Source organism: Bos grunniens, chromosome 1 (genome assembly GCF_055505025.1).
Source record: "Bos grunniens cultivar Pamir isolate PY7600 chromosome 1, Bosgru_T2T1.0, whole genome shotgun sequence".
Taxonomy (NCBI): Eukaryota; Metazoa; Chordata; class Mammalia; order Artiodactyla; family Bovidae; genus Bos; species Bos grunniens.
The window spans coordinates 88650313-88674804 of NC_141165.1; the positions used below are offsets into that span (position 1 = coordinate 88650313).

The 24492-nt window shown below is 45.6% G+C and overlaps 1 protein-coding gene across 46 annotated transcripts in view; it reads right to left on the minus strand.

Annotated features, from left to right (window-relative positions):
• Nucleotides 1-24492, minus strand: part of KALRN (kalirin RhoGEF kinase) — a 692908-nt gene that overhangs the window by 443769 nt on the left and 224647 nt on the right. For 44 of the 46 annotated variants that reach the window (XR_015164343.1, XR_015164397.1, XR_015164395.1 and 41 more), the window contains exons 4-5: nt 6061-6253; nt 1548-2060 (exon numbers count right to left, since the gene is read on the minus strand). Coding sequence is in view for 37 of the 46 variants with exons in the window: in XM_086402125.1 (XP_086258251.1) it covers nt 1548-2060; nt 6061-6253 (706 nt within the window). In the remaining 9 variants the exon portion in view is untranslated. Of the gene's footprint in view, nt 1-1547; nt 2061-6060; nt 6254-7673; nt 7772-24492 lie in introns of all 46 variants that reach the window. The other 2 variants (XM_086402235.1, XM_086402201.1) reach the window with 1 other exon arrangement.

Consider the following 24492-nt stretch of genomic DNA (forward strand, 5'->3'; position numbering starts at 1 on the left):
GGCCAGGATGCAAAGCAGATCTCCTACCTCAGAGCAGAAAAAATCTCAAGTAAAAATGAAATGCTCCAGACCTTTCCAACACTGGTCACAGAGGCCAAAACACATGGCTCTGGCTTTACAGAGTAGCTGGCTCCTGACCTGCTGTTTCTTCTCACTTGGATATGAGCAGGGGGTTCTGCAGTCCATGTGCTCCAAACCTCAGGCCCAGGCCAGGCCAGGGTCAGACTCAGGCTGCCTGGCCACTGGGTCAAGAGTCCTCAGAAAGGGCAGAGGAAACCTTGAAACTCCAAAAGTTGTGCAAGAAACTTCTATCTCTTCCAAACTCTGGATTAAATGATGTTTAAAAGTTCTGTTGTAGAAAGGGGTCATACACTCTTTTAAAATTATATGTATTGATTTTCATCTGATTATAAATTATAGAAGATTGAAAAGCACAGAAAACTTACACAGAGAGATTAAAATTAATCATAATCCTTGCCCCTGGAAATAAAAACTATTAATGGTGAATGTTTTTCCAGCTATACCTATATTGGCACACTTACTATATAAACTAGGATCATAATTATATAGTTTTGTATCTTGATTTCATCACTTAAAATACCTAGAGACATTTTCAATATAGGCTCTTAAAAGACACAAAACTATTATATCAGACACTGTCTGTAAGACTCACAGGTTACTGAGAGTCATGGTGTTCCTACTAGTGATATTATGTATTTAAATTTTATTCCCATAAAATTGATAAGAGAGCCCCTTTCACTCCTCTTAAAAGTATATGCAGCAGTCAACTCTCTTCTTTAGCTCAGAGAGCATCTAGAGAAGATATTTTGCATCCTTAGCAAAGAGGCACTATAGGGTATTTTCCTTTTTCACTTTTCTCTTTTTCACTGATAAGGGGAAAGCTTTGAAAATTTACTGCTGGAAAAAATATCTTGCTTGAGAAAATGTGCAGCAGTGAGGAAAAACCTCCAGAAATAAAGTGTTATGGCAGGAAGAGAGCCCTGGACTTCAAATGGAAGAGAGCTAGATTCCCATGTCAAGCTACTATTGTAGCCCCAAGATCAAAGAACACCCAACATCACCCACTCAAAGGGCCAAAGGACTGTATAGACTAAATGAGACTCTGTATGCAGAAGTGCTTTGTCAATAGTCAAGTATACTGCAGGGCAATAATCACTAAGTCATGTTGCGGCTGGTAATAGCATTGTTACTTCTGTTGCTCGGCCGGCTGGACTCATTCACAGCACGCCTCAAGAGGGGCAGTGTCCAACAGTGCAAAAGTGTGGAGTCTGCAGCCACGCTGCACCTCCTAGTTTGCCCAAGATATTTAGCTTCTCAGTTTCTTCATCTGTAAAATGGGATGATGATAACATACCTACCTCGTAGGACTCTTGACAGATTAAAATGGGTTAATTTACACACGGTGCACAGAACAGTACCTGATGCATAATAAACACTACACGAGGGGAGCTTTAAAAAGCTGGACTAGCAGTATCTGTGTGTGCCCCCACCCCAGCCCCACTCAGGTCTGGCCGGCACGCCCCTACCTTTTCAGCATCCTGCTCGAAGAGCCGCAGCTGGAAGCACTGGTCTAGCTTGAGCTTGCGCACATGCCACATCTGGTGCAGGTGCTGCCGGGTGGAGTGCAGCTTGTCCAACAGGCTGGTGATCTTGGGCACCAAGCTCTGGAAGTCGGCACTGCCCGGGATGCAGTTGCGCCCTGAGAAGCCGTCACTGCAGCGGATGCACTGCAGCAGTCGCTGCCCCTCCCGGTCCAGCTCCTCCACAGGCGCCTTCAGCACCTTCTTCTTCAGCTGTGTGTGTTCATCAATTAGCCGCCTCGAGCCCTCCACATCCACGGGGAACTCCTTCCGGGCCAGCATCTCCTGCAGGTCTTCAAGGCGTGAGAGCAGGTGTACGGCGCTGTTGAAGAACTCCTCCAGGGAGAGCCGCAGCTCGATCCACTCCTCGTGGTTGTAGTCCAGGGAGCCATCGAACTCCTCCGTCAGCTGGGAGGGGTCCACCAGCTTCGTGAGGCCCTCCACGGACACCATGCTTGTCTGGGATGGGCAGACACAGAGAGGGAGACTCAGTGACGCATGGGCAAGTCTGGGGAAGACCCCCAGGGGAGCCGTGGTCAGAAAAGAGAAAGTCAAGAGGAAAGGCCAAGATACGTCTAGAAAATGACCAGACCCTGCCTGGAAAAGGGCAAGTGGGAGAATGTGCAGCCTCCTGATCAGATGTCACAATCAGCCAAGGTCAGTAGTTTCAACAGACTAGCTGACTGGTTCAAAAAGTCTCTTCACCTGCCACCATTTGCCACTGAAGGAATGACTGTCTTTATGTCCCTACTGTCCTCATTTTCCTCTCCCCAAGTCCACCACAACAGGATGCTAGAAGCTGGGAGAATAGACTGAATCTAGTCCCAGGGGCCTAGTTCTCAATAGCTTTAAAACCCAGGATCCTATCCTCATGGGTGGATTAAACAATGAGGGTCAGTTTTGAGCTGCAAGGGTCTCAGAGTTGATCTTCCTGTATCTGTCCACGAGCAGATGCCCTTCTCTGGTGCAGAGAACAGACAGGGCTTGGGGACAGGGAGTCTGGGCCCCCCATTTTCTCTGAGCCCCCTACAAGCTCTTAGAGAGTAGAGTGCAGAAGGTTTGTCTCTGGGACGCACAGCAGCAAGTGATGGCACAGGAAACCACTCTAATTTACCAAGAAAGATCTTTTCCTTCCTACAGGATTACCTGATTCTGTTTCCTGGAGAAGGAGAGGCAACTAGAGAATATCTAGATCCAAGGTCCAACCCTACAATTAACAATTGTGCAAATTAGGTAAACCAAGTTTGCAGAGCTTCTGTTCCTTCCACTGTATAATGGAGATAATAATGGGCTGTGTGTAAAGTGCCTAGGGCACAGAGTCAGCGCATGCTCAGACCCAGTTAGCGCTCACTGGGATAGCACTCATCCTTTCTGAAGCCCTTAAATGCACATGCCCTTCTGTCTAGCTCATCTTTGAGCATCTCCTCCTTTTCTCCCGTTTCCCTCTATCTCCTTCCAAAGACATAGAAAGGGGCTCTGAAACTGGACTGCTCATCAGAGCCCCTTGGCAAGTTTACGAAAACACTGATGCTCAAATCCTTGTCCCTAGAAACCCTCATCTAGTTGGCCTGGACTGGAACTTGGGCATGGGTAGCTTTAAAAGCTCCTAATGTGCAACCCGGAGAAGGCAATGGCATCCCACTCCAGTACTCTTGCCTGGAAAATCCCATGGACGGAGGAGCCTGGTAGGCTGCAGTCCATGGGGTCGCTAAGAGTCGGACACAACTGAGAGACTTCACTTTCACTTTTCACTTTCATGCATTGGAGAAGGAAATGGCAACCCACTCCAGTGTTCTTGCCTGGAGAATCCCAGGGATGGGGGAGCCTGGTGGGCTGCCGTCTATGGCGTTGCTAAGAGTCAGACACGACTGAGCGACTTGACTTTCACTTTTCACTTTCATGCACTGGAGAAGGAAATGGAAACCCACTCCAGTGTTCTTGCCTGGAGAGTCCCAGGGACGGGGGAGCCTGGTGGGCTGCTGTCTCTAGGGTTGCACAGAGTTAGACACGACTGAAGCGACTTAGCAGCAGCAGCAGTGTGCAACCAGTGACACACCTCTGCAGATCCAAATCCCTGCTACTCAAAACGCAGCCCTGGAACCAGGAGCACTAGCACCACGTGGGAGCTTGTTAGAAATCCAGGATCTCAGGCCCCACCTAAACCTGCTGGGTCAGAATCTGCATCTAAGATCCCTAGGGACTCTGTGCATTAAATCCAAGAAGGCTTCTTTTAGAGCACTTTCCCCCTTTGAATTTGGCCCCAAGTTTACCACTTCCGGGAAGTCTCCCATGATTTCATTCACCAATTTTTCTTTAAGTATCTGCCATTGAAAATGCCAGGACTCTCATCTCTTAGCACTTATTGCCTCAGACTATACTAAGTACTGGAGAAGGCAATGGCACCCCACTCCAGTACTCTTGCCTGTCAAATCCCATGGACAGAGGAGCCTGGTAGGCTGCAGTCCATGGGGTTGCTAGGAGTCGGACCCGACTGAGCGACTTCACTTTCACTTTTCACTTTCATGCATTGGAGAAGGAAATGGCAACCCATTCCAGTGTTATTGCCTGGAGAATCCCAGGGATGGGGGAGCCTGGTGGGCTGCCGTCTCTGGGGTCGCACAGAGTTGGGCATGACTGAAGTGAATTAGCAGCAGCAGCATACTAAGTACCTCATCTGCTCTTTGTGAAACACTACTTTATAAGCATTCTTTCAAGTGGGAAGCTCCCAGCTCTCTCTCCTGTTCTTCATGGTTAAGGAGGTAAAGACCAGCTTTCTCAACTTGGGGTGAAGCAGGTGCAGGGAGATGGAAAATGCTGGGCAGCTGTGCTGAAGCACAAGTTTGAAGACTTGGAAAGATTGTTTCCAGTCATTTCAACTAATAAATTTATAAGCCTGTTGTCACTGCTTCTGTATATAAACAAACCCAAAATACACAAAGCATTTATTTCCCTACAGGACTCCTAGTGCTGGGGAAGATGAGAGTTAACTGTTTTTATACCAAGTTGAATTTCTCATATTATTTACATAGAGAACTGCCTCTCAGCTGGTCTCATTGCTGTGCTCAAATTGCAGCCTACTGGGGCCACCCCCCCTCCACACACACACACACACACACACACACACACACACACACAGGTGCTCCCGGCCCCTAGGGCCAAGCCTCTGGAATGGGAAGTTACTGATAGATTAAGGGCAGCTCTGCTTTCCAACATGAACACATACTGTACTCAGGGTTCATCCTCTTGCAGATGAGGGCAAAGTTCCCAGAAAGGGGGAACAGCTCGGATTTGGCTGGAACAAAGATTCCTAAATCATTGCTTTAATATGTTGTCATTAAAGGCTCTCAGGGGACTCATATGGCCTCTAGAAAAATCTAGTTAAAAAACAACATGTTTTCTGAGTGTAAAAGTAATACAAAATTCTCAAAAGAAAGTAGAAAAACATGAAAATCAAATCACTCATCCAGCCACCTCAAATAGAGCACTGTTACCATTTTCATGTATTTCTCAGTCTTCCTCTCCATATACTATACACTTAAAACCAATGGCATTGAAACATGTGTAATATCATGTATGAAACGAGTCACCAGTCCAGGTTCGATGCACAATACTGGATGCTTGGGGCTGGTGCACTGGGACGACCCAGAGGGATGGTACAGGGAGGGAGGAGGGAGGAGGGTTCAGGATGGGGAACACGTGTATACCTGTGGCGGATTCATGTTGATATATGGCAAAACCAATACAATATTGTAAAGTTAAAAAAGAAAAAGAATTAGATTAGACTATTAGATAATTTAAAAAAAATAAATTATATTGCTAATACTGTCTTATAACTTGTTTTTAGAAAAACAATATATCATGCACATTTTTCAATGACACTATTGTTCTAAATATGATTTTAATGGCCTCATAGTACTTGTGTATTAATGTAGCCATAATTAATGGATATTTAGGATACAAACTATACATATGTTTGTATATATATGTATATGTGTAAATATGTGTGTATACATATGTATGTATATTACTGCAAAAAACAATGTGATGAATATCCCTGTAGACATTTGTTTGTTTATAATTATTAGTTATTCACCTTTTTTTTAAAAATTTTTATATTAAGAACATTTTCCTAGAAGGAGAATTAAAAGATCAGTAGATATAAACTCTTTTTAAGGCATCTGACCCAAATTACAAGGTTGCCCCCAGAAACAATTCCTCTGACTTCCACTCACCAGTAGACACAGGACTGCTTAAAGACTCTGTGCCCTTAGGACAATCTCGTGAGCCACTCCTCCCTTCTGAGAATCTCACTGGAAAGGCCACAGTGACCCAGGAATCCTGAATTATCAGCCAGTCCCTGACATGTTGGGGATTTTAGGGTGGTGGAGAAGGGCAGGTGAGAAATGGGTGGGTGGCAGAAAGGGGAGGAAACAGGAGCTAAGAGAGAGGTCGGCCTCACCTCAAAGATGAACTTGGAGCTGCCAAAGTTGGTCTTCTGTTTCTGCCAGAAGTTGTCGGGTTTGATGATGAGGGCCACATGGATCTCAGCGGGAAAGGCTTCTTGCAGCGTCTTGAGGAGGGGCTTGATGAGGTCCCACTTGGACCCCCGCATGTCGATGATGACGGTGAAGCCACGTTTGCACACGTCCTCGCTGTGGGGAGGTCAGAGGGCAGGCATGGTCACTCTGGGCTGCTGCGACTTTGCAGTACACAGTCGAAAAGCATCTGGAAACCTGCATTCCTCTTAATCTGGACCAACCTTCCAACTTCACACCAGGTCTCCTGGCTGTCTTCCAATGTAACTCAAAATGTACTGCCTCAGAAAACCTTTTGCGATTAACCTCATTTGACCAAGGGCATCTGGCTTCTCCCAGCACTTAGCAAATAACTCAGCCTTCCCTGTAGTCAACTGCACTTGTTGGGACGTTTATGGTTTCAGCATTCACTATTGTGTTAGAGTTTGTTTTAATTCTTGTCTCCCTCTCTTGCTTCTGGGATGAATCATCTTTTCTCCATTTGAATGCTGTACAAGCTCTCTAAAGACAGGGATGCTGCTGCCCTTGGATCTGAAATGGAAAGTCCTCGGCATGAGTGCTATCCTTCCCCAGGCCCACATCAATGGTAGCCACTGGAATGCTTTACCACTGAACCGAACCTGGGCCAAAGAATCTTTTTCAAAAAAAGGGATCTAGGCTGATTCTATCAATTGATTAGAGATGGTACACAAGGTATTGATAACACCACTGTATTTAAGACGTATTACTTGTAGTTCAAATTGTATGTCAATTTTGACAAATTGTTGGGTAATGCCAATTACTCTTAAATGGCCAAGGGTGGGACTGATTAGAACAGTGGATGTGGTCCCATAGTCTCACACACTTCCATTACAAGAGTCGGGTATAAAAAGGCACATTTCAGGAAGTTAAGTAAGGGGAACTACTCTTGAAATTAACGCAAGATGAAATGACAGTGACCAACTTGAAAAATGAAAACTAATCAGACTAAGTGAATCAGTATGATGCTACAAACTTATTTAAACACTTGGACTTTATAACACCTAATAATTTAAAGAAAAAAGAAAGTCAAAACGGTTATAACATCTCAGTTTGGAATAAATTCTATGTTTTGGTAGTTAGGGGGCTTTTCTTGCTTTATTCAATCTGCATATTTATTTTCTAACTCAAAACAGACTTTGGTTAATTCACATGTTTGTATAAATACTGGTGTAACATTTCCTTAGGGTGCTTGTCTTAATTTTCTATTACCCAGACTGTACTCCGGAGAAGGCAATGGCAACCCACTCCAGTACTCTTGCCTGGACAATCCCATGGATGGAGGGGCCTGGTGGGCTGCAGTCTATGGGTCACTAGGAGTCGGACACGACTGAGCGACTTCACTTTATTTTTTCACTTTCATGCATTGGAGAAGGCAATGACAACCCACTCCAGTGTTCTTGCCTGGAGAATCTCAGGGACGGGGGAGCCTGGTGGGCTGCCATCTCTGGGGTCGCACAGAGTCAGACACGACTGAACCGACTTAGCAGCAGTAGCAGCAGCAGCAGACTGTACTCACTTAAAGCCCTGTGCATGTTGCATGCTCCACAGTCATGTACCACCAGCTACCAATCACTTATTGCTACTGGAGGTAAGGCTACAACTGGAGGATTTAGCCTACAAATGGAAACAAAATTCTGTTTCAGGCTTCACTCTCGAATCTCAACCAGTGATAAACTTGTCAGACTTTTGAAGAGACCACAGCTCTTGCAATTGTGTGAATGTCTCAAGCATAAGGCAGCTTATCGGGCCTCCCAGTTATACAGGAAACTCCCCAGGCAGGACAGACACTCTTTCTATTTCTTCCTGTTGACACAAAGGATTAGACTCAGCAAGGAATAAGGTTGAGCCTTCTGTTTCTCCGCAAATCCTATATCCCAAAGGAAAGCAGTTACTTCTCCTACTCTGACATTTACTGAGTCAGTAAGTGGCCAGCGTAATTCTATATTATTGTATGAAAGCAATGTACCTTTTACTTAAATTGCAGAATTTCTTTCCCATTGTAAGAAAATACCTGCTAATCATAGAAAAGTTAAAATATTCAGAGATCTGTATGAGAGATACTAATGATAGGGATGTATAATACTCAGGCCTATTTCCTTCCAGCCTTTTTTGTGCATGTAATTTTCATACCCTATAGTGTTCTACCTTTCACTGTAACACAGAATTTTTCTCATGTCTCAGATTTTTTTGAAATGGTTACATTTAATGGCTTCCCTGGTGGCTCAGAGGTTAAAGCGTCTGCCTGCAGTGTGGGAGACCAGGATTCGATCCCTGGGTTGGAAAGATCCCCTGGAGAAGTAAATGGCAACCCACTCCAGTATCCTTGCCTGGAGAATCTCATGGATGGAGGAGCCTGATGGGCTACAGTCCATGGGGTTGCAAAGAGTTGGACATGACTGAGCGACTTCACTTCACTTGTAGCTCAGTCAGTAAAGAATCTGCCTGTAGTATAGGAGACCTGGGTTTGATCCCTGGGTTGGGAAGATCCCCTGGAGAAGGAAATGACAACCCACTCCAGTATCCTTGCCTGGAAAATCTCATGGACACAGGAGCCTGGTGGGCTGCAGTCCATGGGGTTGCAAAGAGTTGGGCACAACTGAGTAACTAATACTTACTTACTTAATGACACAAAATCCATCTTGTAACTACACCATAGTTTATTTAATCATTCTCATTACAGCTTTACAGACGGGCACATCAATTTACATGTATACCAGCAAAGCATAAGTGTACCCCCTGCCCCGACTACTGTATCCTCATCAGCACTGATTATTGAATTTTTTAAATCTTTGCCAATTTTCTAAGAAAAATATTGTATTACATTTATATTGGCATTTCTTTGCTTACTGGCTATAGCTTATTGACCTATAAGAATTTCTTCTGTGACTTACCTGATCATTTCTTTTAACTATTTTTCTATTTCAGTTTAATGGCATTTCTTATTGAGCTTAGCTTCATTTGCAAATGGAAGTCACTTGGTCTTGTCTGACTCTTTGCAACCCCATGGATTATACAGTCCATGGAATTCTCCAGGCAAGAATACTGGAGTGGGTAGAAGTTCCCTTCTCCAGGAGATCTTCCCAACCCAGGAATTGAACCGGGGTCTCCTGCATTGCAGGCAGATTCTTTACCAGCTGAGCTACCAGGGAAGCCCTAGTCTGATTCACATTTGCTGCATGCCCACTTAGGCCAGGCATTGCACAGTAATAGGGGGTCTTTCCTTCTCTTAGAGATGACTGACTTCCTTGTTTACCAGCTCCTCAGGCCCCGTTGCTGTTACCATAATTATGTAGACATGAGAAAACCCCATCCCTAACAACAAAGAGTCAGTGTTGCTACCAAGAGCTGGAGTTTGACTGTCCCAGATCTCAATGTGGTCATCAGTAACAGCTCACACACTGTTAACGAATAATTTCTGACAACTAAAAGAGAAATCAGGTACTAATATTCTCTAGGAAGTTCTCACTAGCTCAGGAGATGGAGAAAGAGGTCCAGAGGCTGAATGCTGAGAGATAACCTAATTGGGCTTCCCTGGTGGCTCAGACTGAAAGGAATCTGCCTGCAATGTGGGAGACCTGGGTTCAATCCCTGGGACGGGAAGATCCCCCGGAGAAGGAAATGGCAACCCACTCCAGTATTCTTGCCTGGAGAATCCCACGGACAGAGGAGCCTGGTGGGCTACAGTTCATGGGGTCACAAAGAGTTGGACATGACTGAGCAACTAACAATTTCACTTTCAACCTAATTGGCATCTCTCTGTGAAAATAGCTAATCTACCAAAGTGCTTTCTCTGTGTGATTTGAATCAAAAAGCATAGCCAGGGGAGGGTAAGGAACTTTTTATCATGTGCTTGTTGTGCCACGGACTGTGGTTAGACACTTAACCCATGTTATTTCATTTTGTCCTCACAATGACCTATAAACTTGGCGTGGTTATCATCATATAAGAGATGATGTCACGGAGGCAGAGGATGTGCCTAAGGTTACGTGACTGGTAGGTGCCCAGCACAGAATCCAAACCAAGACCATTGACTCCAAAGTCCACACTCAGGTTACCACATCAGATCACACCTACCAGTGCACTACGTGTGGTGCTTTTGTGACTGGGTGTGGAATGAAGGGTCAGTGATGAGGGGACCAGATTAGGAGACGGGGGAAATTAGGGCAAGGAATCCAAGTGTATGGCTTCATTCTACAGTCTTCAAAAATCACGAAAGCACAGAAGCAAAAGATCATGGCAAATTCAGAAAGTTCAAGTAATTCACTTTGGTTTAGGCACAGGGGTAAGAGACAGCGTGGTGAGACAGCGTGGTCCGAGTGCCTCAGAGAGCCCTATTCAGGCTCTGACCCTCCTTTTCCACACCCTCCCCCCAGAGAATAAGGAGACTTGCCACAGAGAGTCCAGGCTGCCCCTACCCTTTTCTAGACCAAATTCCTTGTCCCTGACATCCTAAAATTTTCAGCTCAAAGGGCCCTTAACCTACTTCCTGAGCTCATATGTGCCTCTCTCCTAGGTTCCATCCCCAGGGGGTAAAGAACACTACCAGTGTGAGCACCTTGGTCTGAGGGGTGGCAAAGAGCTGCTATTTTCAAAGATGTGGCTAAAACATGGATGTGTCAGCCAGGGCGTCCACATGCATGTAGGGGGCCCTTCCACAATCAAAGACAGACCTAGGAGGTAGGCAGAGAAGGGGGGCAGAGCATGGAACACAGAGAAGTCTAACAAATATGAATCTGAAGTTAGCCTCCTAGGTTGCTATGAAAATATGTTTTGTCAAGGTGGAAGGGTAGAACACATTTTTTTCTAACAGTTCATTAACTTGCTATATTAATTTTCAATATTTAGACACAGGGTATGTAGGTTTCCATTTGTACTCCTGCCCCACCTAGCATTGCAATGTTAGAAGCAGGTCTCAAATTCAGAAGCAACTTGTACCACGGCAGGAGTGCTGCATTTATCCCTAAGGGCAATGAGGGACAGAACATGATCAGGTGATTTGGGAAGATTACCCCTCCAGGTGTGCAGAGGGAGAATAAATTGGGGTCAGCCAGACAGAGTAGGAGAGCAAAAGCAGCAGAAGCAAAGAGACCACCTCCCTAGGACTAAAATGTGTCCTAAATGAAGCCTTCCTTGGGCTACCTGATTTAAAGCTGCAGCTGTCCCCTACCACTCCCTACATCCCTTCCCTGATTTATAGTCTCCTTAGTGTTCTTGCCTGGAAAATCGCAGGGACGGGGGAGCCTGGTGGGCTGCCGTCTATGGGGTCGCACAGAGTCGGACACGACTGAAGCGACTTAGCAGCAGCAGCAGTAGTACTCATTAACCAGTGATTTGGTGGCAAAGACAGTAAAGAATTTGCCTGCAGTGAGGGAGATGTAGGTTCAATCCCTGGGTCAGAAAGATCTCCTGGAGAAGGAAATGGCAACTCACTCTAGTATTCTTGTCTGGAGAATTCCATGGAGAGAGGAATCTGGTTACCATCTGGAGTGTGTATTTTACTTATTCATTTTTACTGTCCATTTTCCCCTCAATGGAAAGTAACCTCAATGAGGGAAGGGCTGTTTGTGTTGACTTCACTGCTAGATTCCCTGTGCCTACAGCACCTGGGGCAGGCTAAGACTCAACATATTGAGGAAGGAGGGTAGCAGGTAAGGGTATGATAGAATCTAGAGCCAACACACCTTGGTCAAAATCCCAGCTCCATCATCTACCTGTTGAGGAAACTTAGGCAAGTACCTTTAAACCTCTACATCTCAGTTCCTTCACTATAAACTGTGAATAATAGTAACTACATTACAGAGTTATTTTAGAGATTAGGTTTGTGAAGATACATAAAGCACTTACGGTGGTGCTGGGCACATATCCCTACTATGCAAGTCTAAGCTTCTGGGGGAGACACTGTTGGTGTCCCACCCAGGGCAATTCTGTTGATCTTTGTGCCCAGTCCCCAGCCCATAAGTGTTGCGGCAATCAGCTTATGCCTGAGACCATCTCAGGAGACTTGCCTTTGACTGATGGGTGCACTTTTCCAAAAGACATGTGGCAGTTATACCCCTATCCCAATGGGGCCAGTGCTTCTCTTATACAGAGGTGCCTTTCACTCAAGGCAGGGTATCTCTTAAGTGTGACTTATACTCCAGAGCCTTCTCTCTCCCCTGAGTGTCACCACTGGACTTCATCTTTGCTCAGTCCTGCTCCTTCCTACTCTGTACCTCCAACTCCTTTACAATTTTTTTCCTGAAGAGAATGCCCTTTAATAGACAATTTCTGTCTGAGTCCCTGTCTCAAGAAACAGTCACACATACATCAATTTCATAAATATATGACATTCTGAAGGCAATCTGAGGTATAGTCTTGAGATTAAAAGAGAAATATGAGTTGCAAATTTTGACTTGGGAGTCATACCATGCCTGGCACATAGTAGGTGTTCAATAACATTTGCTAAATGAATAAATCCATAAACATTGGCAGCAGATATGCACAGAAGTGGGTGACATCACCCAATGAAGACAAGTAAGATGAAAAAAGGGCTCCCTGATAGTTCAGTTGGTAAAGAATCTGCCTGCAATGCAGGAGACCCTAGTTAGATTTCTGGGTCGGGAAGAGCCGCTGGAGAAGGGATAGGCTACCCACTCCAGTATTCTTAGGCTGCTGCTGCTAAGTCCCTTCAGTCGTGTCTGACTCTGTGTGACCCCATAGATGGCAGCCCACCAGGCTCCCCGTCCCTGGGATTCTCCAGGCAAGAACACTGGAGTGGGTTGCCATTTCCTTCTCCAATACATTCAAGTAAAAAGTGAAAGTGAAGTCGCTCAGTCGTGTCCGACTCTTAGCGACCCCATGGACTGCAGCCTACCAGGCTCCTCTGTCCATGGGATTTTCCAGGCAAGAGTACTGGAGTGGGGTGCCATTGCCTTCTCCGATTCTTAGGCTACCCACTCCAGTATTCTTGGGCTTCCCTTGTGGCTCAGCTGGTAAAGAATCTGCCTGCAATGTGGAAGACCTGGGTTTTATCCCTGGGTTGGGAAGATTCCCTGGAGAAGGGAAAGGCTATCCATTCCAATATTCTGGAGAATTCCATGGACTGTACAGTATAGTCCATGGGGTCTCAAAGAATTGGACACGACTGAGCAACTTTCACTTTTAAGATGAAAAAACCGGCTTCTGAGTCTAGGATAGAACTGATGTGAATATCAATTTTAAGAGATAGGAGAAGAAAGTAGCTGAAGAACAAATACAAAGAGGTAAGATAAAACTGGGAGAGCAGTGAAGTCAAGAAAATCAGGGAGGAGAGGACTTCAAGGAGGAACTACAGCATCAAGTGCTCCAGAGAGGTAGGTCTTAGCTGAGATGAGAACTACTGCATTTAGCAGCTACAAGGCCTTAGTCCAGTTGGTCAGCGCAATGTCACTGGGCACTGGGGCAGGAACTGGGTGGGGCAGGAAAGCAGCCTTCCTAATTGGTCTCTGAGATGATGGGAGAAAAGTTCAAGGTCATCAGAGACAGGATTTGGTGCACGTACTCCAGAAACCAGCCGAGTTCACACTGCTCTTTGGCTATGTCCAACCCCACAGAGGCCACCAGGCTGCCTCTTCCTCAAGCCTGCATACCCCCAGACCTCCCTTCCTCTCACTCAGTGTGCTCACATGGGGAGAGCTGCAGCAAGACAATTTACACTGGAACATAACTAGCAGGTGGTCATCCTTTTCCCTTTAGGATATTTACCTTTTCAGTGATATTTCTTGGCCCAAATTTAATCTTCAGGGGAAGAATCTGCATTGTGTATCGTGAGGATGGGAGCACAGAAGGTGAAGTTTGGAGCAGTGGGCCTTCAGATCCCACTAAGTAGGGGGAAGGAGACTGAGTGACCCTTCCCATCTCTCATACCCTCTGCTTTAGAGGTAGAGTGCAGTCACTGCCCTACTCCCCCTGCCCTGCTAATTTCCCATATGGCACTTGAGACCTGGGCCCTGTTGGCCAGCTTCTCATCCTTTGCAATAAATTACAGTTCCTTCCAACTGAGCTGTGAACTGTTTCATGGACTCTCAGGGGCTCTCAGGACATAATGTATACTGAATGACAGGATGATTGATCAGATAGTTCTTGTACTCAGTTCTACACCATCTACTCTTTTGTTCTTATGTGTCACTGGGGCTGTTTTCACTCAGCAAGCCCATGCTACCTCAAAACGGCATTTGCACCACTTTATGGCAATGCTTTTCAAACTTTACTGACTTTCATCATCACCTAAGACCCTAATTTAAAATGATGAATTCAGGAGCTTCCTTTGTGGTCCAGTGGTTAGGAGTCTGCCTTGCAATGCAGGGGACATCAATTTAATCCTTGGTCCAGGAAGATTCCACATGCCACAGGGAGCTAAGCCTGTGAACCACAACTACTGAGCCCATGTGCCACAATTACTGAAGCCAGACTGCCTAGAGTCTGTGCTCTGAAGAAGCCACTTCAATGAGAAGCCCACACACCACAACTACAAAGTAGCCCCTGCTTGCTGCAACTAGAGAAAGCCCCTGTGCAGCAAGGAGACTCAGTGAAATCAAAACACAAATAATTTTTTTAATTTAAAAAAAAATAATGATTTCAGTGACCCTTTTCAGATACTTTGATGAAAATCAGTCTGGGATGAGCTCCAGGAATCTCCTAGGTGATCCAAGGACAACACCTAGACTCTCTTAGGCGTGGTTTGTGCGAGTTTAATGATGTGCACTTTGTCTACAATAGATGAGGCCTGGCGTTAATAAACAGGTGATAGAATGCAACTCCACAGTCTGAATGTTGTTTGCAGGGAGGATGGACAGCTGTGCTATATAGAAGTTGGTCAAAAATGTTAGTGAGTTTCTCTCTTCATAGCCTTATGCTCTCTTGAAGGGAGTTATTTATTGCAAGCCCAGGTATATAAGCCTTCACAATGAGAGACTAGTCATGAAGGGGCTTCATAAATAATACAGTGTCATATAACTATATTTTTCATTAATTTTTTAATCTAACAAATATTTATTGAGCACTTACTCTGTGGCTGGCCCAGTGCTAGGCACTAGGGATATAAATGTGGATAAGACAGAAACATGAAGGTTACATTCTGGGGCGAGAGATGGACACAAGACAGTGGCTAGATCAATAGAACAAAAGCAAATTGTGATAAGTCTTAACAACTTATCAGGTGGCCAGAACAGGCCACTATGAGGAGCTGACATTTAAACAGTGGCCAAAACTATAAGAAGGAGATAGTTAAGGGAATGTTGTAAAAAGAATAATGTAGGCAGAGGAAACAGCCTGAGCAAAGGTCCTGAGGTGGAAAAGAGCCTGTGTGCTGGCTGATCCTTCACTATGGGGAGGAAACAGGGGAAGTGAAGTTCATAAGGAAGCGGGAGACCAGCAGCCAGAACTGGCTGTAAATATTGAGGAGCTCCAAACTCTAACCTGGAGAGAAATATAAACTGAGAGCCAAACTTGGGGCAGCTTTTTTTTTTTTAAATTAAAGTGGGACAGACACATAGATTGTTAATTATTATTAATCTACATGTATGTTCATGAGAATCTATGTCTGCTAAGTGTTTTAAATGCATTATCTAATTTATTCCTCACGTGAAACTCACAAGTAGCTTCTATTATTATCTCACCCTATAGTTAAAGGACTAAGGCCCAGAGAGGCTGAGTAACTTGCTAAAGTCATCAGGAAAAAGTAAAATCATATTTGAATCTAGTCTGATTGCAGTATCTGTTGTGCTGCCTTGCCTCAGAGAGAAACAGAACACTTGAACCTGAAGAAACGTTAGTGCTTACCCTGCTGATCCTTCATTTCAGAGCTAAGGGCAGCAAATTCCAGAGGAGGGATGCGATTTGTTCAGAGTCACACAGTTGGGTGGATGTTTTGTATATTTAGCTTCCCTGGTGGCTCAGGTGATAAAAGCATCTGCTTGCAATGCAGGAGACACGGGTTCAATCCCTGGGTCAGGAAGATCCCCTGGAGAAGGAAATGGCAACCCACTCCAGTTCTCTTGCCTGAAAAAGTCCATGGATGGAGGAGTCTCGTAGGCTATAGTCCATGGGGTCGCAAAGAGTCGGACACGACTGAGCGATTTCACTTCACTTTGTATATTTGAACCAGACATCCAGTTGTCAATCTGCCCATTCCATGTCTTCTATTAAGCCACAAGAAGTTTGGAAAGGAGACATCAAGTAATCTGGTTTGCAGGGCCAGGATATCCTATTTTGAGCATCAAAGTTCCTTCCCTGGGAATGAGGACTCTGCTGTTTATGGTTCCACTGAGCTCTGGCAGTAGAGAGATAGCCTGATCCCCTGTGCCCCAGCTTCTGTGGTGCCAACTGAGATTTACCCCATATATATGAGTGCCTGACAGATTCTCACTTGGAATAGCTACTGGAATAAATGTAACAATGACCCATCCTGGTGGCAGGTGGGGGAGCAGAGATCAGCAATGAGTACCACTCCAGTGGAACAGGTGAGGAGGCCTCAAGGGCTTCTGCTTAGTGTGTGCTGATGGGAGCTGCTCAGGTGCTGTTAATTGTGGGGTACAGGGTGTGTCTGAATCCTAGTGTGGGGACCTGGGAAGGCCCAGAGCTTGGGCTATGATGGAGCAGAAGTAGATTTCAAATCAGACGTATTCACTGAGTAGTCCAGGGAAGGAGACAAACTGAACACTGGGGTAGAGGGCTGGACTGGTCACTGAGGAGGGAGTGAGGGACAGGACGGCCAAGACAGATGGGAGGACTTCCTGTCTCACAGGGCAGCAGGGCCCTACCACAACACAGCTCTGGCCCCACAGGAGCAAGCAGGACCCACAACGCAGGATGATCTGGAGGGATGATGAAGTCTTACCACGGTGCACGGACAGTTCACAGCGAGCAACAGAAACCAGCAAAGTGTGGAATGAAGGGTATCCCCAAGAAATCTCCCACTTCACACTTTCCTTAGAACTACACTCTACCCATGTCTCCCTGACATCATTTCAAGCTGAATTTCTCCATTCAGAATTTGAGCATCAAAAAAGGTCCTTGGAGTTCTGAGAAGAAAACCATGCCCTGACCCATTTGTGTCTGAGTTCTCAAGCCATTCCCAGGCCATGGAGAGTCCGCGGCTATGGGATCCCGATTTTGTTTCGCTCATTTTGTCTATCACGCTGATCTGTGTTAACCTGTTTTCTGCTCTTTGGTGCTATTCTAATAGCAGCTTTCTGCTGATTGCCCCAAACCACACCACACCCACTTTCTTAAACAACCAGAAATCAGCAGGTGTTAAAGAGAAGTGTTAAAGACACATTAGCACCTGCTTTAAGCTTTCTAAATGGTATAATCAGAACCAAAAAGAACATTGGAGGAGGCAGTGCCTTACAGAGCAATGAGCCACTCGAGAGAATATCCTGTAGTGAGTAGGAGATCAGTCACACAGACAGTTCTCAAACTCAGCCTGCACAGCATGAAGGGTCCTGTTGGCTGTGTGTGAAAAGGAGAGGAGAAGCTCAGAGAGGGGGAGGGCTCCCGTGCTTGTCCTGTACCTCTTGGCAGACTCAGGGGTGTCTGTCCACTATCAGCTGGCTTTTATAAGGTGATTCATCTACCATCAAATCCTTACCAGGATCCATGTTAATCCATCCAGAGGGTTTTTTTTTTTCCTTCTATGTTTGTTTCTTTAAAAAAAAAATTATTTATTGTTAGCTGTCCCTGGTCTTCGCTGCTGCACAGCACTTTTTTCTCTAGTTGCTGTGAATAGGGGCTACTCTCTAGTTGGTGCATGGGCTTCTCATTGTGGTGGCTTCTTTTGTTGCAGAGCACAGGCTCTAGGATGTGCAAACTTCAGCAGTTGTGGCACGTGGGCTCAGCAGTTGTGGCACGTGGGCTCAGCAGTTGTCGCATGTGGGCTCAGCAGTTGTGGCACGTGGGCTCAGCAGTTGCAGCCCCCAGGCTCTAGAGCACAGGCTCAATAATTGTGGTGCACAGGCTTAGTTGCTCCACAGCATGTGGGATCTTCCCGGATCAGGGATCCAACCTATGTCTCCTACATTGGCAGGCGGATTCTTTATGTTTTGTTTCTGTATTTTGTTTTGATTTACTGGAAGACACTCTCTGTCCACTTTTCCAGGGTATGATTATTCCAAACAACTTGTGTCTTTTCTATCCAATTACCAACACATCTTTTGCCTCTGCACCTCTGATCTGTGATGCCAGGGCTACAGGGCAAAGCTCAGAGATGATCCTTTATCCAAAACAAAGTCTCAATCCTTTCTCTGTAATGTGGGGAGACTGACTAATTGGTCTCGGGTTTCGGCTCAGCAGTGTTTAAAAGTTCCCTGGAGATGTGAACATGCAGCCATGGTTAAGTGCCCCTACAATAAACATTCTAGAGATTTTCTTGCCTGTTTCTGGGTCTAAGAGCTCCCACTTGCCAGTTCCCCACCCTTGACTACCAGAAGCCAAGCCAACTCTTGCCCAACTCAGCATCCCAGGTAGACCTCGCAATGGAGTCCAAATAAAGAAGGGTTATGTTTTCTACTGCTTTAAAGTTTGCTGTCTAATTCCACCCAAATGAAACTGTTTTTATAATAAAAAAAAAAAAAGGAAAAGAAATAAAACATTTTGACTGCAGCTGTGCCAGAGGCAGAGATGTAGCCGATTCTCTTTTCTATCCATGGACAGAGTGTGGTGAAGATTCAGGCCCCAAGATTACTCCCACATCCCCAAGTATGGCCATAAAGTAACAGGTCAATGGCCTAAAAAACACAGCAAGACCTCTGCACCCACAAACTGACTTATTCTCAATGCTGTCTTTAAAAACACTTTCTAAAAATAAAAAACCAAAAATGCTCAAAAAGAACAAGATTTTCCAGCCTACAGACAGTCAAAGGAGCATGCCATAGACTGAAAGGAGCTCCCAAGAAGAGTTCCAGAAGTGGCCCAACTAACAGTAAGATCAAAGTAAAAGGATGCAGCCTTCCAAAGGAAGGTACCTGTGGGGGCCAGCCTGGTTAGAGGCATATAAACCTAGAATGTGTTAACCTACCAGGTTATATTACCTGACAGTCTCACATTCTCTGAAACACAACTTCCATTCACCAAAGAAAGACACCTGCTTTCTAAGCCAGACTGGTCTGGGGCAGGGCACTTGGAAGGAGGTACTCTCAGCTAGGAGAAAAGGATCTGGGAAACTTGGGAGAAGCACCAGAACCATTGCTCCTAAAAGTTTGAGGCTGGCTGGCTAGAGAGAGCAGGTGGCAGAGGGGCAGGTCCAGGGGTGTGGGATGGAAACTGACATTTCCATTTCCCAACCTCAGCCTCCTGTCCTATTTCCTATTCTCCTTCATAGAGTTGTTCACCCCCTCCTTCTAGGGCATTCAGAATATGAAACAGAAATGAAATGGAAACCAAGGGAAAGAAAGAATGAATGAAAGCCCAAAACAGCAACCTCTCCACACTGCCCTCCCCTGCCGCTCCCTAGACCATCCCCAAGGCCATGCTCCTCTGGCCTTCACCATCTGCGCTTTCCCATAGTCAGGCCAGGTGAAAAATCAGGCATCTTTTTTTTTAACTTAAAAAAATATGCATCATTATAAATTGCTCATACTTCTGTGAGTAGTAGGCCAAAGACTGAATCCACATTCCAAAGACTGTAATCTAACCACAGTGTCTCAGTCACCCCAACTGTCAGACACAGGGAGCTTTTCCAAAGCCGGGAGACAGAGAAGAGAGTTGACCCAGGAGAGGCTGCAGCAATGTGCCATGTGCCACTCCACCCACAGAACAGGGACTTCTTGCTCACTGCAATCTCTGTTGCCATCACCACTCTTCCTCCTCCTCTCACTGTACCTCCACCTCTCTCACCCTCTCAAGAGGATCCCCTCCTCTCCAGCTGGGCTCCACTTTCCTAGCAGGGCAGGTGGAATCCTCATTAATAAACCACACACTTCCTCCAGGAAATAATCATTGGTCAAAACTGCCTGCATATGCCTCCTCTCCTCCCTGAGTAACAATCACTTTCTTGAAAGCCCACTGCTATCTCCCTGTACATACAGACAAATGCCCAAATAACCCATCAACACAGACCCCTCAGCTGTCTTTACGGTCACTGTCAGGGCCAGGTCCACTGGACTTTGCTGAGGCAGGAGCTTCACTTGGCGCAGAGCAGGTGGCCTCACCCAGCTTCTACCTTCTGACACCAGCCAGGGTCTCTGTGATTTCCATGGTGGAAAATCTCGGTAAGGCTCAGGCACAGGTGTAAACCTGAGAGCAGTGAGGGAGGGAGTGGAGACCCAAAGGAGAAAGTCAAGGGAGTGGGACATGTCTGGAATTTAAACTAAACAGGAAGGGCTCCTGCATGCCTTTGCCCTGACCCACAGCTAGCTTAGAGACTCTGAGAGCTTGTGGGTAAGGGGATAATTCCTCCACACAAGACTCCAGGGAGGCCCTGACCCCAGTGACTGTCAGGAGGCAGTTCAAGGTTGTAACCACCAGCCCCAGCAACACCACTGGCCAGCTGGCTGACCCTCAGCATCTCGCCACACTCTCTGAATAGCACTCCACCCTTTTAAAGTGAAGGGGTTGGCTTGGCTGACCTCTGCAATCCCTTCCTGCCTCAAATTCCAGGATCCTAATCCATCTACTTCTTTTGAAATTCAGTTCAGATTATACATCCAATAAACTGTCTCTGATGACGTCCACTGAACTGCTATGCTTATTTAACAACTGCCTAGAAAACATATAGTTTGTTTTCTCCAGTGGGTCCTAGGATCTCTACCAGACTGAAAGCTTTTCCAAGGCCAAGAACTAGGTGCCCTCTCAGTCTGCAAGTTCAACCTGAAAAAAACCAGAGGATTATTTGAACATCATTTCTAAGTTGTTGTGTATGTAAACTAAACAATTGTCCCAATTATTCACAGATTTAAAGCTGGACTGATTTGCAGGTGTCCTAATGGAATACTTTATGCCCATCGGGGCTAGGTCAGGGGGAGGAATGGTTCTTGCCTTTCTCCAGGTCCAAAACAGGGAATTTCTTCCTTAGTAAGTAAGTTCTGAAGTCTGAATTTCCTGCAAAGGAAAACTGCCTCCAGTCTAGAAATGAGAGGACAGTCTCTTCTGGGACAGGGCATCAGGGTGGAGAGTGTCACAGCACAGGTTCAAACCTTGCCTGGAGCACCAGGCCAAGAGGAGTTTCCGTGCAAAACCTGGCACACAAATTGCTAGCATTGTAAACATGAGATTCCAGCTCAGGACTGCATGAAACAGTCTGAGATAAGAGGGAGAAAAATGTATTGGTTTTAGAGTTTTTCAATAGTTCTCAAAACCAAAGCTGGTCCTTGTTTGACCTAGAATAAGATGGGGGGTGGGGCAGAAGAGGGAGGCCCTGAGAGAAGGCGAAAGAGGGAGCAGGACCATCAGAGTGCACACTTGGATGATGTCAGTAAGTGACTCGGAAAAGCATTCGTCCTAGCTGAGTCACGGTGGCTCTGACAAAGCGCTCGTGTCTGGGTTCCGGAAGAAAAAGGGCTGGCTGTCACACTTGCTCGATATAGAAACAGGAATACTTCTTGTTGATGAGACAGCGTCCACTCCCAGCTCCCTGGCATGCTCCTCCACATTCTGTCCTCTGATAGAAGGCTCTGCAGTGGAGCCAGTCCACCACCCAGCCCAGGCCCCCTGGGTACAGCCCCTTACAGAGGAAAGAAGACATCCCAAAGGAGCCCTGGGTCTGACTTCAGTGACTTCATGTCTGGAAAAGAGAGGCTGGCATTGGCTCTGATGGGATGAGAGGGTGAGACACTGCCCTTTTCTCTTGGGGCTCTCCCAGTCTAAGGGAATTCAGCCAACTTGCAAGGTGCTGCTCTGTAAACTTCCAGCCAAACAAGACCCACTGACCCGCCCTCAAGCTGTTTTCCATCTATCAGGGAAAAAGCTTTGTGAATAATCAGAACTCATGGAAGACAGGGGACCCATCACCACTACCTGATGGGTTTTCCAGTTTCAAAAGTCTTCTTCACATTTTTTTCAAAGTATTTTGTTCTGCATAGGTGATGCCAGACTTTCAAGAGAGAAATTCTTTAAAAGTTGTTTTATCTAAAGCAATCCAAGGAGAGATAAGGTGGAGTAAAACAGGTAAGGGGGAAATCTCCTTCTTATAATAAAAGCTACAGTGACAAACTGGCATAGAGATTTCCCACACTAGTAAGTATATACACCAGGATTATACTCTTTGCACCAAAAAGCCCTACATGGTGATTTTTTCTTGTTCTCATTTCCCATGTTTGGAGAGAAAAAATAGAACCTTTAAGGGGAGGTTTGAAAAGACAAATTAAGATGTCAATCTTCAGTGTTTGTGGCTAATGCAAACAGTGAGGGAGACAGTAGAAATTTCAAGAGATAAGAATGCCTGGGGCACTGCAACTTCAAGTCTACCTAAGACTGAAGACAAACCAATAGGAGTGATTTTCTTTTTAAAAAAGGATTTTATTTTATAAAAGGAAGAATTGATATAGAGATTCTACATTATTTAAGCATTTTTACCCAAAATACCATTATTATAAAATTCTCAGTTTCAACTGGAAATTATTACATATTCAAGCTAAAGATTTCTACAAACATTATTTAATATTTCAATGTGAAAGTGTAAGTTGCCCAGCCAGGTCTGACTCTTTGCAACCCCATGGACTATACAGTCCATGGAATTCTCCAGGCCAGAATACTGGAGTAGGGTAGCCTTTCCCTTCTCCAGGGGATCTTCCCAACCCAGGGACTGAACCCAGATCTCCCACATTCTTTACCAGCCCATGGACTATACAGTCCATGGAATTCTCCAGGCCAGAATACTGGAGTAGGGTAGCCTTTCCCTTCTCCAGGGGATCTTCCCAACCCAGGGACTGAACCCAGATCTCCCACATTCTTTACCAGCCCATGGACTATACAGTCCATGGAATTCTCCAGGCCAGAATACTGGAGTAGGGTAGCTTTTCCCTTCTTCAGGGGATCTTCCCAACCCAGGGACTGAACCAAGATCTCCCACATTCTTTACCAGCTGAGCCACAAGGGAAGCCCAAGAATACTGGAGTGGGTAGCCTATCCCTTCTCTAGCAGATCTTCCCAACTCAGGAATTGAACCAGGGTCTCCTGCATTGTAGGCAGATTCTTTACCAACTGAGCTATCAGGGAATTTAATATTAAACTCATCCCGTAGTTCAGGAAAAATAATTATCACTTAGTGATTACTTAAGTTTAAATGTTTCAATAAAAATTTAAAAAGTAAAGCCTAGAAAATCTAAGGTCTAAGGAGGAGAAAGCATAATATTTGGAGCCCTTGACAAAATCCACCTGTATCTTCCCTGGAGAAGGAATGGCAACCCACTCCAGTATTCTCGCCTGGAAAATCCCATGGACAGAGGAACAGCTACAGTCTATGGGGTGGCAGGGAGTCACACATGACTTAGCGTCTACACCATACAAACCATCTCCATCTTCCAGGCAGCTGAGCTAATGTACTCCACCACTTGGTGGCAGCATACCTAAACTGCCAGAGTGTGTAAAGGGTAAAGTGTTAGCAATTCAGCTGTGTATGACTCTGCAACCCCATGGCATGTGGCTCACCAGGCTGCTCTGTCCGTGGAATTCTCCAGGCAAGATTACTGGAGTAGGTTGCCATTTTATACATATATAAGGCTTCCCTAATGGCTCAAATAGTAAAGAATCAGTCTGCCATGCAAGAGATCCAGATTTGATCCCTGGGTCGGGAAGATCCCCTGGAGAAAGAAATGACTACCTACTAAAGTATTCTTGCCTAGAGAACTCCATGGACAGAGGAGGCTAGCAGGCTACAGTCCAAGGGGTCGCAAAGAGTTGGACATGACTGAGAAACTAAGTTTCACTTTCATACGTATATAATAAAGGCAGTCTCAACAAAACTAATGGAGAAGGCAATGGCACCCCACTCCAGTACTCTTGCCTGGAAAATCCCATGGATGGAGGAGCCTGGTAGGCTGCAGTCCATGGGGTCTCAAAGAGTGGGACACGACTGAGCGACTTCACTTTCACTTTCCACTTTCATGCATTGGAGAAGGAAATGGCAACCCATTCCAGTGTTCTTGCCTGGAGAACCCCAGGGATGGGGGAGCCTGGTAGGCTGCAGTCTATGGGGTCACACAGAGTCAGACATGACTAAAGCGACTTAGCAGCAGCAACAAAACTAAAGTGACATAACATGAAGTGTCAGCATCCAATATATTCCTCCCAAACATGCACTCATCTCACATGCTGACAAAATAATGCTCAAAATTCTCCAAGCTAGGCTTCAACAGTGTGTGAACCTAGAACTTCCTGATGTA